The following is a 16,641-nucleotide window of genomic DNA, read 5'->3' as shown; positions in this document are numbered from 1 at the left end:
TGAACATCACAGGAAACCAGTCTCTCATTTTAAATGAACATTTGTGAGTTAATTGCAATGTGCTCTGACCAGGGGCTCTGCATCTTTAGCAAATTCTCAGTAGAGGCTCTAGGAGGCTCAGGGTATTTTCTCTCTCTGTATATTTTAAGTCTCTTCTCTCACAACTGAGGCTTCTTATTCTCAGTCCTAAATTATTTTAAAAACTATTTAAATAATATTATTTATTAGGCATTTAGATAAAATACTTTTTTTTTTCTTAAAAAAAAAAAAAAAAGAAAAAAAGATTGCTCTAGAAAACACAACTGGGGCACAACGATATGGATACTACGAGCCAACACCACCTGCTCCATCTCTAGGATATCCCAAGCTTTCTCCAACATCCATTTAGGGGACAGCAACCTGGTCTAGCGGGAGACATCCCTGCCCATGGCAGGGGGTTGGAAGAGGATGAGCTTTAAGTTCCATTCCAACCCAAACCAATGATATGTAAATACTGTTGCGTTTATATCCAACAAAAAAACAAACCTCGACAAAAAAGAAACTGTTAAAAATTAATCTCATGAATAGGAAATATTAGATTGTTGTCCTAATCACAAAGCACCTCTGTGTATTTCACCTTCTGACGCTGCAGAGAGAGCGAGCTCGGGAAGGGAGGGCTGGGGGTGCTGGGGGGCAGAGCTGCTCTGCACAACACCAAACCCCAGCTGGAATGACCGACAGTGCCTGTCCACCCAGAGCCAGCACGGCCCTGGGAATGGGGACAGCAGGCGTGGCTGATGGCACAAAGGAACTGCCAGGGCTGAAGTGCACGGGCGTTTCTGGGCCACTCGCAGACCTCTGAGTGCACAGGGCGACACTGAGCCCTGCGAGCATCAGCTGCTGGGTGACAGCTCAGTCCTGCCCCAGGAACTGCTGCAACGAACCCACAGGGAACGTGGGATCTTCCTTTCCCCCAGGAGAGCGAGTTCCCCTGAAGGAGAGCTCACCCTCACTGCCTGTGGGACAGGAAGCTCCCAGCCACAGAGCCAGAGTTTCTATTGCACAAAGACTCCTCACACAGTGCTGGATGTGCCTGGGAGCCAAGCACCTGCCAGTGTTGGGACACTGGGATGCTCCACCAGTGTTTGCTCCCCCCCAAAAAACAACGAAAAGCGCCTGGGAATGCTGCAAGCCAGATCACTGTGCTTTAGATTATTCTCCACGAAGAGATTAGGAAATAAGGCACATAGCTTTCCAAGTAGAGAAAGTGAAAGAGTCAATTTCAGGAAGCAAAACCTAAAGACTTAACGGGAAATGTGGCAACATACAGGATTTTGATGACATGCCTATGGAGTGAAAATAAAATCATTTCAAGCTTGAATAAAATCTTTCTCCCACAGGAAAAAAAAATAAAGAATGACCCATGAACTCCATCTCTCTAGAGAAGGTGAGAAGGAAATGGAAGCCCTGATCAAGGAAAAGGAAAAGTACAATGCAGATGTGACCTTGCTTATTCCCCACACTCCTCCTTTCCAAACCAGATGCTCAAGTACTCCCTGTATCACCTGTGCCAGCATCCAGAGGTAACCAGGTACTTTGGAAACACTTTTAAAGCTAGTAATAACTTACCCACATATAAATAACACATCAAAACAGCACAAAGGGTCCAACACAAGCTAATAAAAGCCAGGGAAGTCTGATTGAAAGACTGATTGCAAAAATATTTTTCTCGGAGACAAGATTGTACTTCAGAGCAAGTCAAGTGCCAAGTTTTCTTTATTCTCTTGAAAGCACAGACACTCGCCTTCCAAGAGGAGCTGCCTAACAGAAAATTTCTACCTCATTCCTACAAATACTTGAATTTTCAGCTAAGAGAGAGCAAGGCTGAGCTGCCTGCTTTAATTCCCTACTTGCCTTGAATTTACTTCATCAGCTGGTTTTGTGATTGTTTTAAATATGTCTTTACTGTCCACTGTACATTGATAAAGGAGAGAGCACGACGCGTGTGCAAATATCTGGGATATGAACTTCCTGCAGGAAGCCAAGCCTATAGACAAGGTTTGACCCCTCCCTTCCAATTCCTTGGCTCTTGCACATCTGAGACCCTTGGGATCATTTTTATGTATTCTGAGCATGATCTTCCCCGTCCTCATTAGCTAAACCCATGCATCTCCAGCAGCCTGGTCTCTCCTGTGGCTAATCCCCTCTTTACAGCAGGGAATGGATCTGACAAGTGGGGAATGGCATCCTCTGCCCATTAAAATACATATTAGTTTTAAGCCCTCGCTCACCTACATCCCAAATGATTTCACAAATTTGGCTGCAGCAATTCTGCTGCACCATTAAGACCAAGCACACAAATGCTAAATACACAGAGGGGCTTTTCCATCCTGGAGTGACGCACAGAGACACATTTCACAACTCCCAAAAATGCATATTAATTACCCACACGGACAGAAGAGAACACAACTCTTGTTCTTGCTGTCAAGAGAGAGGCTGTGCTGTTGTGCCACTACCAGGAATTACACAGGAACTGTGCAAAAATCAGGTGTGGCACCACAACAGCAGGAAATTCTGGGCATGATTCTCCATTTCCGAAGAACTTTGGATGAAGCTCGTACCATGTATTACAAATATCTCTGGAATTCAAAGAGAAAGCCAAATACATGACATCACAGGGGCATTCACTTTGCTGCACTGATCCTGCACTGTTTGTTATGGTTAAGGATTCAGCTGCTCTCTGCACTCAGCTGGTTCCAAGCCCAAAGAAACTGAAATGATGTGATGAAACCAACAGATTTAATAATAGGAAATCTACAGAACTGTGGCTAAAATCTCCCAACACCACTGGGAGTAAAGCAAGCTTGAAACTGGCAGAACTGACCTTTATAGAAGAGCTGGACAAGGACAAAATACAATAATCTTGTCTGTTTTTTAAAAGAAGGCTTTTCCTTTTAATGCACTTTAGTGCCAGAAGATGTTTGTGAATAGCAATGACAATCAAGCCCAGGAACCCCATCAGGGTTTTTTTCCATTCACAAGAGTTGTAGAAACACAGATTTCACAGAGAGCCAAGGACTTTGGGATGGATATGGATGCCCAGGTCTTGGGAAAAGCAGGTCCTGGATTGTACCAGAGGATGCTGGTCAGGGGCTCACTAATAAAGTTCAATGAATGACCTTCTTCAACTGGAAAATGACCTTATAACTAATGACTGCTATTAAATATGCCACAGTACCGCTTGGCTGGGGGGAATCATCCCTGAGGACAGAGATGGCACCACTTACACACCTGTTTTTAAGGCTTTCTGAAAACTTAAGTGCACAGGCCTAACGCTAATCTTCTCCAAAAGGATAAATTTCACGTTCAGAGCATAAAACCATTTTATCCTTGCATATTAATAGGGTAGGGTATAGTCCATGACCTGGTCATGTAGGACAAATCTGTCCCTAGGCATGGTTTAAAGAGCTTTTCTTGCTATAAAGTCCATTATTAACTATACTTTATATATGGCATAGTCAATATATCCTATAAAAGAGATGGGGAGGAAAGAAGAAATTGGTGAAATTTTATTCCTACATTTTAGAGCTCAAATATATGTGAAGGAGACAGGGACTGCTACATCCCTTTTGAACTACAAAGGTTACATCAGAAAATGAATTCAGATCTTGTACTTCCCATGCCAGTGATTCTCCTTGCAATTTAAAATCAGACTTTAAACTGCTTTAAAGCGGGGGGGGGGGGGGGGAAGTCTTTCTTTTGTATAGAATTTTTAAATTCTCAGAGAAGTTGATTGTATATGCAACACAAAGAAAATGTTGATGTTCACAGAGCAGAAAGGGGAAGGCAGAACAACTCAGGAATCAACCCAGTCTTGCTTTGCCAGTGTTTTATCCATGTGAGTTAAATTTAGGGATAAGAGGCTACAGCCAGCTGGTCACACCAGGGCCAAAACTGCCAACACTCACAGGAAAGCCCTGACTGGGGTTTAGGGAATGTTAAATCCAGTCCCCACCTCAGAACCAACTTCCCCTCTCCTCTTGTTTCTGAGTCTCCAAGAGGAGCTCGGCCACACTCATGGCTGAAGACAGAGAACATCCACTGGGTGAAGAGGAAATCAGAGAGAATTTCAGGAACTCCTTTGTAGCAAGAGACACAAATGAAGCGAAAATAGTGCCCTCCATGTGCAGGTTAAAAATGTCAACACTCCACTTTCAGCCTGCAACAAACTGCCAAGCTACTGATCTCTCACAACCCTGCTAAAGGCACAGATTACTGTGGCATTTCAACTAAAATAAAACATTTTGGATCCAAGTGCAAAGTGTCCAAACCCAATTACTTTTTTTCGTGTATTCTCATAATTTCTATATGGTCAAAATGTGGGTTTTTTCCTCTTTCTAACCTGCCCTGTTTTTGCCAGGAGCATTCTTATTCATAAACGCTTTAAGAATACTGGAAATTATTAATTTTAAAATGGATGATGACAGACTTCTAATGGCAGCTGTGCTTGTAGGGACTGCAACCACTGTTAGCATTTTCCATTATTTCATCACATTAATTTGTCACATTTCCCTCAATCCTATTTTATGTCAATTTATCAGCTTTGCACTTTGAATTACCACCAGAATGATGCACTTCTCTAACTCACTATTTCTCCTGTTAAAGGACTGAAAAATAGTGACTTTTAAGTAATTGGATTGGAAAATATTGCATAGAATTTTGTGGTGTTCACGGTCCCCCTGCTCTACACCAATCCCATATGAACAAGTTACATAAAAATAATGTAGAGATCTTTTAGCTAATGAGAAAGGCACATACTTTTTTCTTTTAAACTGTAATATAGATCTTTCCTATTACAGCAAGGAGTTTATTACTAAAGGACTCACTAATTCATGATATGGGCAGAATGCACTGATATGGGTTCCTTTAAAGGGTGGCTCTATTCATAGGCATTTCACTGATGAATAAATAAAACGGTCAAATTTTATGGCATCAAAAGCAACTGTAATTAAATGCATTTCTGCCAATAAACATCTACAATGCTGTTGTCTGAAATCTGTATCCTGAAAAATGGAAGTGTATTGACAATTCCACTGCATGACTCTTCTGCCAGGGGTTACTCTTTCCTGGCTTTTAGCAAACAAAGCACTGCACTTTTTTCCTTCCCTAATCATCCAGAGAGAAAGATCAACAATTTAACTGCAATATAAACGTATTTCTATTAAAACAGCCCTGGCCCTTCATGTACAGCATTGGTAAGAGCATGGAACTGGAAACAGAGAGAGAAAATAAAATGCTTTTAAAGAACCTCAGGAAAAACAGATTCTGGCATGATGGATTTCCTGAAAGCTGCCTGTGCTTTTATCCATCAGGAAAAAAAACGTCAGCAACGAGGGCTCTGCTGCCCTGTGAGATGAGCCCCATGTCACACCTTTCACACATTCCCTTCCCCTGGAATCAGCAGCCAAGGGATGACAGCCACTGTGCTGCTCTTTGGCATTTATTCTCCTTCAACTTTTAATCCTTTGAATTAAGTAAAAAAAAAAAAAAAAAAAAGTTATTCCAAAGCACATTTTTCTCCCAAGGGTGAGTTCCAAATTGATCCCAACTATCTCTCACACCCTGCAGTGTAAGTTCAGCCTCTAAACTGGGGGGCCTTGGCCAGAAACACCAGCAGGTAACTCACGTCCAACCCGAGAACATCAGCAGTAGTTCAACTAATCCATCCTACTTTCCACTGGAACAGAAAAGCAGCTGTGACCTTGCCTAAACACCAGGACAAACCCAGGGAGCATCTCTGAGCTCCAGGTCTGAGGGTGCTCCTCGGCCCCTGCCCTCCAGCCAGGGGGTCACCAAGGAACCCAGAGGGACTCCGGGCAGGAGATCACCCCAACAGCATCTCAGCAGGCTAATCCACATTCAACACAGATCATTAAATATGAAACAGCAAAAGGAGCTAAGCCATTCATAAAGTGCCAAAAATATAGGAAATACTGACAGCCTTTTATTTGATTAATTTTATAATAGATCCCAATGATAACGCTTGGCAGGATGGAGTGACTTCTGACTTCTGAACGCTGTCTTTAACCAGCAAAATTACATGACTCAAATGGAATAATGGAGCTTAGAATTAACAGTTAGTGTTATGAAAGAAAGATTTCCTCTAGGGCAAGCTACAGATATGCTTTTTAAAAATCATTACAGCATTAAAAACTGGTGGACACTAAAGAATCCTAAAGAACTAGTGGAAATCTGAAAAGCAAACCAAAAATAAACAGGAAAAAAAAGAGAAAAAGATATGTTTCAAGGCACTTACGTATTGCTTATTAAGAAGAGAGATTGACCTTACGTGCTGCATTTGCGTGCGACCTGTGAATACAGTTCTGCTGTCGTACAATGCAGCCAGAGCTCTCAGTAAGCATCATGGAATGCAATCAGATAGACACAGGCACAAGAACAGTTTGGGGAATATTAACTTAAAAAACAAAACAAAGTAACCAAACAGAAAAAAAAACCCCTCACTATGGAGAAAGCCGAGAGTAACCACTTGACTGCATCCAGCACCTGGGTCTCAAATCAGCAGACAAGGACAGTAGGAACAGACTGGCAAGTGTATTGCCTAGAATCAATTAAAAAACCCAACCTGAACCAAACAACAACAAAGAAAAAAATAAAATAAAAACAATTAAAGAACCTAAGACAATATCTGCGTCTTCTGGGCAGAAGATTTGCTCTTGGCTGGAGACGCAGCTCGTCGTGACTTACACTAAGGTATGTGAACTCCTACCAGGACGTGTTCATCCGTGGAGCTGTGCTTTGGAAGTCAGACCAGGACACTGCACAGGCACAGAGAGGTCACCCTTGGCTTCACCCCGTTCCCACTCACTGGCCACGCTCCCGGTGGGAAGCCGGGAGCGCTCCCGGCACGTGCTGCCACACCCTGGTGTCTGCCACTGCCAATTGTCCCTCAGCTCATCACAGAAAGGGGCAGCTGCTCTCTCTCCGTTCCTCAGCTTTAGTTTCGCATCACGAGTCCCCAGTAACCCAAGGAGGAATCCTGAAACAGCTAGCAGTGAAAATCGGAAATAAATCCCTGCCTTTCAGCCTCCTAGAGCCTTCTTTCCTTAGTCATGAGAAGGATGGATTTTAGTGTACTGATTCTTAAATTTGTGAAAACTTGCACTAAGTGCTGCTGTCGCATGTTAAGAGACTGTAAATGAAATACATAAGTTCTAAAACATCATGCAAGAAATGTGGTTTCACATCTTACAGTCAAAAATCCTACTAATGAATTAATACAAGCACACTGAGGTGTAATATTGGGAACATACCTTTAAAGTCGGAACTCCTCTCCCCCATCCCTCCCTCCCCCAAAATCAGAAAAGTAATATTAATTAAACTTAAGAAGTAATGAATGCACCATTAAAGTGTCATCAAAAAGATGCTGACCTAAGACAAAAGTTCAATGATACACAATACGGTCAAAAAAGTCTTCAATCAATAATATACAGTATGACAACTACATCTTGTAAATTATACCCAATACTGCCGGCAGTCTATCCCTCTAAAGAATATTTGCCCCCTTTCATCCCTTCCTAACAATCAGATAATAAAATACAGCACCTATAAATAAGCAAAAAAAAATTATATATATATATATTTATATATATATATATATTCCGAAATCATCTATTGTTAGTTTTAAAGATATGGCAATAAAGGAGTCTAAATTAGCAAACTTGTAGAAGCCATAACTGATAAAACAGCTTATTGAAAAAAGGTGGCAGTAATGCACTCTATGTGTGCACAAGTACGTAAGAAAATACACAGACGTATAAAATTGCACGCACACACCCACGCACACACATCCTTCCACACACCTCTATGCTCACGCATATACATATAGACAACAGGAGGAGTTAGAGACAAGTTAGAATTGGATTTGTACTTTGATCAGCCCTAACCTGTGCATAAAATAATGGGAAAAGGCTGTATTTCTGCAGGGCAGAACGGGCCGGACTGGGACTCGAGAGCACGAAGGTTTTGGTTTCGAGCTTGGGCTGCTTCCACCCCGGTAAGAGCCCGTCTGGTCATTGCCATGTACGCTTTATCCACGCCAAAAAGGAGCTTCCCACAACTAAAACGTATTTAAAATCAGTGCTCGTGGTGGGAAGAGAGTCAGTAAATGGCCACCAACAGCAGGAAAAGGGCTGGGTCTGCAGCAGCTCCAGTCCCTCTTAGTGGTGTGTGACAGCAATCGGACACGTGAACTGCATTCCCAAGGATTCCAGGTAAGCTCAATGTTCGGGATACGGGCTAGGCCCCCAAGTAGCAGGCTGAAATGTTACTGGCCAACGTTTTTGGAGCGATCTGTCTTTGCTGAAAGGAAATCCTGTACGCTACGAACCAAGTGAAATGATCAAGTACATGCTGCTTCTAAGTTGTCTCCTAAACCTCCCAGATATGAGGTCTGATCAGCGTGCTCTGTGGTTAGAGGTTAAAAAGCAGATTATAAAATACCTAGATTCAGATTTTTTTTTTTTTTGTCCTGATTTGGCCTAAAATGGAGTGTATTAAACAAATTCTGGGCTGCAAAAGACCAGAATCAGTTAAAGCTATGAAACAATGTGCACTACGTGTCAATATTCTATTTCACTTACAAGAAAACACTAAGTCAGCTACCACAAATTAAGATATTTTCCTGATGTGACTTTTTTTTTGTTTTGTTAAAAAATATGTGGAGTAAATGTGTTTTTTTTTTTAATTCAAAGTTTCAAACAACAAGATTCTTTTCTTTTCTTGAAAATATGTAGGAATCCAAACTAGTGTGTTTAGAGTCGGTTGACTGTGCAATCTCTTAGTGGCAACTGAACAGCTACAAAAAACTTTCTTTTTTTTTCTTTTTCTTGAAAAATCTCCCCTTTTTTCCTGGTTTAAGAAGATAATAGTGTATTATCGCTCTGTAGCCATTAGATGGCAGATAAAAAGCCCCCTTTTAATATGTGGGTTGATTTTTTTTAAGATTTTTTTTTTTAGTTTTTTTTTTCCTGTTTTTCATTTTTTTAAAGCCCCACACCAAAGAGGAGGGCACAAGGCAAAGCTGTATGAGTTATTCCAGAAATTGTGGAAATCACTTAGGGCAATAATAAAAACACTTCAGGGTACAAAAAAGCTTGACTACACATTTCAGTTTTCTTCCTCGAAAACACAAACATAAATTGGGCTTAACGCTCCTTTTTTTTTTTTTTTTTTTTGATTTCTATATGCACCTTGGCCTATGGCGTTTTTGCCCTGTGGCCCGCAGGGCGGTTAAGTGCGAACACAATAAAACCAGTAGAGGTCCAGTTTGACTTCCCAGCTCTCCCGAGTTGGGCCAGTTTAATCTCAAAACTCCCACTCGACGGCCTCTTCCCGACTCGCGGCCTTCTCCAAGCGGTGGATGATGTTGTTCAAGTTGGCCGCTTTCTTTTTCCTCAGGGAGCTGTCTCGCGTGTTCCTGGAGCTCGCCGCCTCCGAGAAGCCGAACAAGCTCTGCAGAGAGTTGGCTTTCTGCGAGCCTGCGGCCGGCGTCGAGCTCGTACTTGGCACACTGGAGATTTTCTCTGAACTTTCTTTTGACTTGTAGGAGCTCTCCCCCGTAAGGACTGAGGTGGAGGCAGCTGAGGTAGAGGCATCCCCTTCCGTGGCAGAGTTTGGCAGTGTCTCCAGAGCGTCTCCCGGGCGCTGCGGTGCCGGCGGGGAGCTCTGGCGCGGCGCTCTGAGCCGGCCCTCGTCGTCGGTGTCCTCCAGGCTCTCGGGCTCCGCTCTCTCCGAAGGCCTGGCGCCTCGCAGTGCCTCTTCCCCCGCCTCGAAAGCCGGCTCGGCGGGCCCTCCCTGAGACTTGGCGGCCGCATTGCTGAACTCGTCCGCCTCCGGGCCGCTCGGCTTCCCGTCGGGAGGGCCCTCTGTGTCCACGCCGTCGCAGCTGTCCCCCTCGGAGCTGTGGGCTGCCCTGCTGCTTCTGGCCGAAGGGGAGTCACTCGACCCGGCCTGGCTCTGGCTCCCGGCTTGGATCTCCTCGATGAACAGCTCCCGGCGGATGCGGGACCTAGGAGAGAGGGGAGAGGGATGTGAGTTCAGAGGAGGGCAACGAGGCTGGTGAGGGGCTTGGAGCACTGTTGCCGCAGGCCCCCAGCCAGGTAACAATTAGCATTGGCTCCATGATTGCAGAAGGCTGATCAGTTGCTTTATTCTATCATCATATACTATATTATACTATACTTACTAAGAAACTCAGTGAGACACAGCTTTTGCCTAACTGGTCAATCCATCTAAACACCATCCAGTGTCCAATTAAGAAATCACCCTTTGGTAAACAAATCTCCATGACACATTCCACATGTGCACAACAGCAGGTGCAACAAGTGGAGATAAGAACTGTTTCTCATTCTTTCCTCTGATCTTCTCACAGCCTTCCCCGGGAAAATTGTGCCTGCTCTCTGTGGCCACAGAACTGCCGCCACAGAACACAAGCCCTGTGAGGAACAGCTGAGGGAGCTGGGGGTGCTCAGCCTGGAGAAAAGAAGACTCAGAAGTGACCTTATCACTTTACAACTCCTGAAAGGTGGCTGTGCTCAGGTGGGGTTGGGCTCTTTCTCCAGCAGCACTGACAGCACCAGAGGACACAGTCTCAAGCTGTGCCAAGGGAAATAGAGGTTGGATATTAGGAAAAAGTTTTTTACAGAAAGGTGATAAAGTTCTGGAATGGCTGCCCGGGGAGGTGGTGGAGTCACCATCCCTGGGTGTGTTTAACAAAGCCTGGGTGTGGCACTGGGTGCAAGGGTTTAGTTGAGGTGTTGGGGCTGGGTTGGACTCCATGATCTTGATGATCTTGAAGGTCTCTTCCAACCCAGGGATTCTGTGAATTCTGTGAATTCTTTGAGTCTGACAGGGTGGCAAGGAGACATCCAGCTCCACTAGAAATGCCCTTTCCATGTCACTGAAGATGCCCTTTTGTGGAATCATTAAGGCTGGAAAAGACTTCTGAGACCACTGAGTCCAATTTCCAACCAAGTACCGCCAAACCCTACTGCCAAGTGCTGCACTGACCCATTGTTTGAACGCTTCCAGGAGTGGTGACTCCACCACTTCCCTGGTGAGAAGTTAGTATTTTTAACAAAAAATATGAATACAGTTTTAGGAGATCCAGAATGAAGTGGATTGTAAACACAAAACGATTCAGATTTCTACTAGAAATGAGCCAGTCTGCCTGAACAAAAAATAAACCATAAAAAGCTGGACAAGCCCCTTGGTGTTCTCCTGTACAGTGAGGAGAAATGAAGATGAAACCAAGCCTGCTGTGCTGAAAGCACTGTGAGAAAGCCCAGCCTGTGACAGGCTGCCAGTCTATGAACTAGTCTGACTTTTGCCTCATTTTTTATTTAAAAAATCAATTTCAGAACACTAACCCTTTCTCTGTCCTGCTGCATCCATGGGAGAAGTGATGAACACCATTTAAGTCCTAATTTATAACCAAGAGGGAGCCCCAATGATCTGGGGTCAGGGATGGGACCACAGGCCTGGGGAGAATTTACCAGAATTTACTATTTTTCAGAGTGAAGATAAAAAACCCCTGGTTTCAGCCACAGGAAACTGCCAAGGGGCCAGCAAACCACAAGTGACACGCTGTCCCAGCGCTGATGGCTGTAAGGATTTTCCATTTTCCCTTAACTGTGCTGTGGAAGACAGCACACAATGGAAAAACATTCAGCTAAATGGAGAACACCACCTGAATACTGCTTTTGAAGCTATTGATCTTATTGACTTACTTGAAATGCAACAGAGTATTTCAGCAGTACTCGCTGACTCCACACTTTTGAAGGATCTAGGGGGTCTGTAATTTTCCCTAGGAGAATATTATTCACCTAAAGGAAGCCCACAGGTGCTAACATTAATTTTCTATTACCATTAACTGCATGCATCCTGCAGCATCGATTATCAGGCTCTATTTATGCCTAAAATCTCCCTGCATGGACATGGATTCACAACATGGTGCTTCTGTAGCATTCCCCAAGTCAGGAGAGGAGGCTGGTAAGAGCTCTGTACCTGCATGGCATTTAAAATACCTCAGCTCCAGCAGGTACTGCACCTGGCTGAGAATCTGACCACAGCCCTACAAACATCAAACCCGTGTCTGTGGAAATCCCTGGAATTCACACCCAATATATTGCTGCTGGAATCTGGTCTGGCTCCTGATTAACATAGTAATTAAATTCTTATGGGAAAGAAGAACTGGTGACAGCAGCTAGAGGATTCCAGAGAGCATTCCTCTTGGGGAAGGTGTTGGCCTTGACATCCACACACCCTGATGGCTTTCACCGGTGGAACACAAAACATCAGAGATCTCCTGGGTGTTTGCTGCAGCTCCCTGGACAAGCCTTCACAAAACATCAAAACCAACACAATACAGACTTAATTGGAAAATACACTCAGAATTTAGGGTCCAAGAGTGCTGGATTACAATTCTCCAAAGTCTGGTTTCATTCCTGATGTGTCTGTAGTATAATTTCTGTGGCATACTGAGTTTATGTGCCAGTTTCCACAGGTGAAGTGGGATAGAAATTCCTCCCTCCTGTTTTTTTCTACCATTCTTAAAGCATCAGAGCCTCAAACTCTGATGTGTCCTGTATGTGCTTCACTAGTGCAAAGCAAGGGATATTCATTGTATATTCTGAGAGCTCTGTGACTGGTATGAATGCAAAGCCATAGACTTGGAGAAGTTTGCAGACATGTCAAAAGCCTTTATACCCATTTATATTCTGAAGTGAATTATTTCTTTGCCTGCTGAGGATATTTTTTTCAGTGTTTCTTTTTGCTGCAGGAAATAAATGCTAATGCTGACTTTCCATCTGGTGGATATAAAGGTAGATCCTGCTATAGCAACCATATTTGGAAAGTGAGATTTGGGCTGAATCTGAAAGGAAAAGCATCACTGCAACAGGATTCCCAAGAGATAGCAAGACAAGCTTGTCCAAATCTGTGCCCTCCCTTATCTAAAGCTACAGAAAAATTAGTATTAAAGCACAAGCAGATGGTCAGAGATGTGGAATTGCTTCTGTATAAAAAACTCTTCAGTTTGGAAAAGAAATAGCTGAGGGAGAGTATGAAAGAGATAAATAAAGTGTGGCCTGGAGAAGACTGAAAGAAAGACCACCCATTTCTTATAACATACAAGCTGCAGAACAGTCAGACCCTGCTCCCCTCACAGAACATGGAGCCTGTCCCTTTTCTGCAACACCCTACACATGATTTAAGGGAAATTCATGCATGACAGCTAAGAAAGTTATTGTCAAGGGGAACAAAAAATAGGTTTGTGTTTTGATTTTTCAGTGCTCAGAGCACACACGGCTCCAAACAGGCTTGAAACAGCTTTTGAAAGCCCTGGAGTCCCAGCAGCACATCTAGGAGCAGGCCCAGATCCCTCAAAGCTCAGCCTTGTGCTGCCCCCAGCCCCCTGTTTGCAGGGTTTGATTTTGTGTCCAGCTGTCAGCACCTCCTCCCCGGGAAGGTGGGGCTGGAGGCAGCGATCAGCGCACGCCCAGGCAGGGATCTCGTGATGGTGAGGGAGGTGACACCTGCCACCAGCGCTCCCGCGCTCGTCTGCCCAAGTGAGAACAGCACATTTTGCTGTCAGGCCGAAGGGAACATATTTTCATAGGCAGCCCTCCAACTTGTGCATAATTGCCTGCAAGTGGGACTTGGAAGAGGCCTGCATTTGGAGAACTCTGAGCGGTGAAAAGAGGCTGCATCTGTACTGAATTCAAGGCATTGAAATTCAGTGTAAATATGATTACTTGATTTTTTAAAAATTTTGTATTGTTTACTATAAATGTTATTTAACTATTGTGCATAATATTTCTGAGATAGCTTATTAAACTCTGCTGCTTTTGCTTCAGCAACTTCCCTGGTAAAAGCTGAGAAGGGCTAAAGTGAAAAACCACCCTTTAAATGTTAGCAGTTTTTAAAAACAAACAAGTTTAGCAATCTGGACTAATTAGGAACATTACTGGCTCCGAGTGAAGGAGCAGAACAGTATTAAATCTGGTAGCTTAACTGTACCTGTTCAATATTCATTAGCACAAATTTCTAGGAGAAAAGTCTGCTGCATTAATTAGGACTTTCAAGCACAGTTGATAATATGTTTATTCAAATCCCTATAATTCTTATGTGCTATTCCACCCTTGTCTCTTTTTATCACTGTCTCTAGGCCAAAACCTACTTCAGGAGCTCAAATGTGGAGAAGGTTTCTCCTCAAACAAGAGAGGAACTGAACAGACCAATATTTTATTTCAGTGGGACTCGATGATTTAATCATACCAATGAAATAAATCATAGAATTTTGGAATGGTTTGGGTTGGAAGGGACCTAAAAGCTCACCTTGTTCCACCCCCTGCCATGGGCAGGGACACCTTCCACTACCCCAGGGTGTTCCAAGCCCTGTCCAACCTGGCCTGGGGCACTTTCAGGGATCCAGGGGCAGCCACAGCTGCTCTGTGCAGCCTATGCCAGGGCCTGCCCACCCTCACAATTCCTTCCCAATATCCCATCTATCCCTGTTCTCTGTCTCTGCTTAAAGCCATTCCCCCTTGTCTTGGCACTCCAGGCCCTTGTAAGAAGTCCCTCTCTGTGGCCACATCTGACTTCAAGGCTATTGGTTCTCTGTCCTTCAGGACTGCACGAAGCTTCCCAGAAACACAGCACAAACACCCTGCCTATTTTCAGAGCTTGGTGACTCAAGACCTAAAAGAAAATCCTTTTTTCCTTCTGATGCAGAAAAACGACACAATGAAAGCAGGGCAATTCTGATGGCATCCAATAAAGCACATTTCCAAGTACCCCCCACCCAGTGACCCAGGGACAACACCCACCACACACCCGACACGTGTCTGTGCGTGTGCACAAGTGAGTCAGACAGAGCAGCCTGGCCTACTGCAGTGGCTTTATAAATATTCATCAGTGGGCATCTCTACATCCACGCCCACCCCAAAAGCCAGACTTTCTGTTTAAAAGCACTACTTACATCAATATGTGAGTACTGCTGCTCCTCAGGGATGACTTAAAATTAGTCTGCAGCATTAGCACTGTGTTAGTGAGAACCTCCCTGCTGTCAAAGCTGCTTGTTTTGCACAACCACCCGACAGAGTCTGCTGAGGCAGAGCAGCACCTGCCAAAGCTAAGCCAAGCCATCCCTCAGGAGCAGGCCCCCGGGAGGTCACACACCTGTAATTGTGGAACCAGTTGATCACGGTGCTGGTTTTCAAGTTGAGCTGCGTGGCGAGTTCCTCAATGGTTTTTGGTGATGGGTATGGCTTTTGCTGGTAGGCTCGTTTGAGAGCTTCTTTCTCCTCTGGTGCCAGCACCACCCGGGGCTTCTTGAGCTGGTGCTGGGGCTGGGGGCTGGCGCCCTGGCTGTAGTCGATGCCAGCGGACGAGGACTCACAGGACTGGCTGTCGCTGACGGAGCTGTGCCGCCGTTTCATGTAAGCTGAAAGAGAAGCACAGTGGATCAGCCCAGGCTGAATACAAAAGCAGAATCAATGGATTCTCGTCTATCAGGGTCTTTTTAACTTGGGTATAAACTTGCTGCTGTGAGAGGGAAAGACTGGGAAACCTAAGGGATAAACATGGAGACGGCAGGTGGGGATGCAGGGATGGGCTGCTGGGAGGGGATGGGAAGGATGGGGTGCCAGCAGAGACCAAATGAGGGGAGGATGCAAGAGGCAGAAAGAGAAGAAAAGAGGGTAAGTCAGCTGGAAACCTGCCAGAGTTTTCTGCCTTTACAATGAACGTGGGACACGAATGACAGGGTTCAGTTCACACGACTCATTTCAGATTCGCTCCTTCAAGAGGAGTGAACTCCCACGTAAGGCCCTGACTGGGACAGCTGTGCTTCGTTTTGACTGAGAGGGGTTTGGTGGTTAAAACACTTCAGGTGTACACGGAGGTGTCGCTGACATGAGGGAAAATATGATTGTGGAAGTGGAGCTGCAGCATTCCCAGCCTTCCCAAACCATCTCCAACACACGATGGCGCCTGGAGCCCGGAGATGCCAGGGATGGGCTGAACAACCATCAGGGCTGAACAACCATCAGGGCTGAACAACCATCAGGCTGCCTTTCCCTACAGCTCTCTGCTGTGGCAGTGACAGGTTATGAAAGAAAACCAGCCCCCAGCACCCTCCTTCCCCTACACAAAGCTCCTTCCAAAACACAGACACTTTTAAGAAAGCTCTCCCTGCACTGATGGGCTCAGAGAGGCTGATGGCAGGAGCCTGTGATCCTGCCACTGACCTTCCTCCCTGACTGGGAGTGAATTATCCTGGCAAATTCCACAAGGAAGGAGTCCCAGCAAAGGCTGTCACTGACTTGATTGATTTATACTGGGCATGGAGAGGTGGGATTTACCGCACCTGGCAGTATCATGCACAAGCATTGCTAATGAGGGGGCTGAAAACAGCAAATATAGATGAATCTTGTCAATAAAATATTTAATGGCCTGCTAAATACCTTCTAGATATTTAAGAGTTTACGTATTCATGAGCTAAAATTTGATAACTGAAGTATTAAGTTCCAGATTGCACTAGCCTGACATCAATCCAGGAGGCACTAAATCTCCAGGAGCCAG

General features: G+C 44.6%; 1 protein-coding gene across 14 annotated transcripts in view; it reads right to left on the bottom strand.

Annotated features, from left to right (window-relative positions):
* The window catches only part of CUX1 (cut like homeobox 1), a 307,420-nt gene that overhangs the window by 21,710 nt on the left and 269,069 nt on the right, over window positions 1-16,641 (bottom strand). For 12 of the 14 annotated variants that reach the window (XM_068210246.1, XM_068210247.1, XM_068210256.1 and 9 more), the window contains 2 exons: window positions 15,238-15,502; window positions 266-10,066 (listed from right to left, as the gene is read on the bottom strand). The exons of the other annotated variants lie outside the window; for them this stretch is intronic. In XM_068210246.1, coding sequence (XP_068066347.1) covers window positions 9,364-10,066; window positions 15,238-15,502 — 968 coding nt within the window. In that variant the 3' untranslated portion in view covers window positions 266-9,363. Of the gene's footprint in view, window positions 1-265; window positions 10,067-15,237; window positions 15,503-16,641 lie in introns of those variants that run through there. 14 annotated transcript variants of the gene reach the window in all.

The sequence above is a fragment of the Anomalospiza imberbis genome, chromosome 20 (assembly GCF_031753505.1).
Source record: "Anomalospiza imberbis isolate Cuckoo-Finch-1a 21T00152 chromosome 20, ASM3175350v1, whole genome shotgun sequence".
Classification (NCBI taxonomy): domain Eukaryota; kingdom Metazoa; phylum Chordata; class Aves; order Passeriformes; family Viduidae; genus Anomalospiza; species Anomalospiza imberbis.
This window is presented reverse-complemented; position numbering and strand designations above follow the sequence as displayed.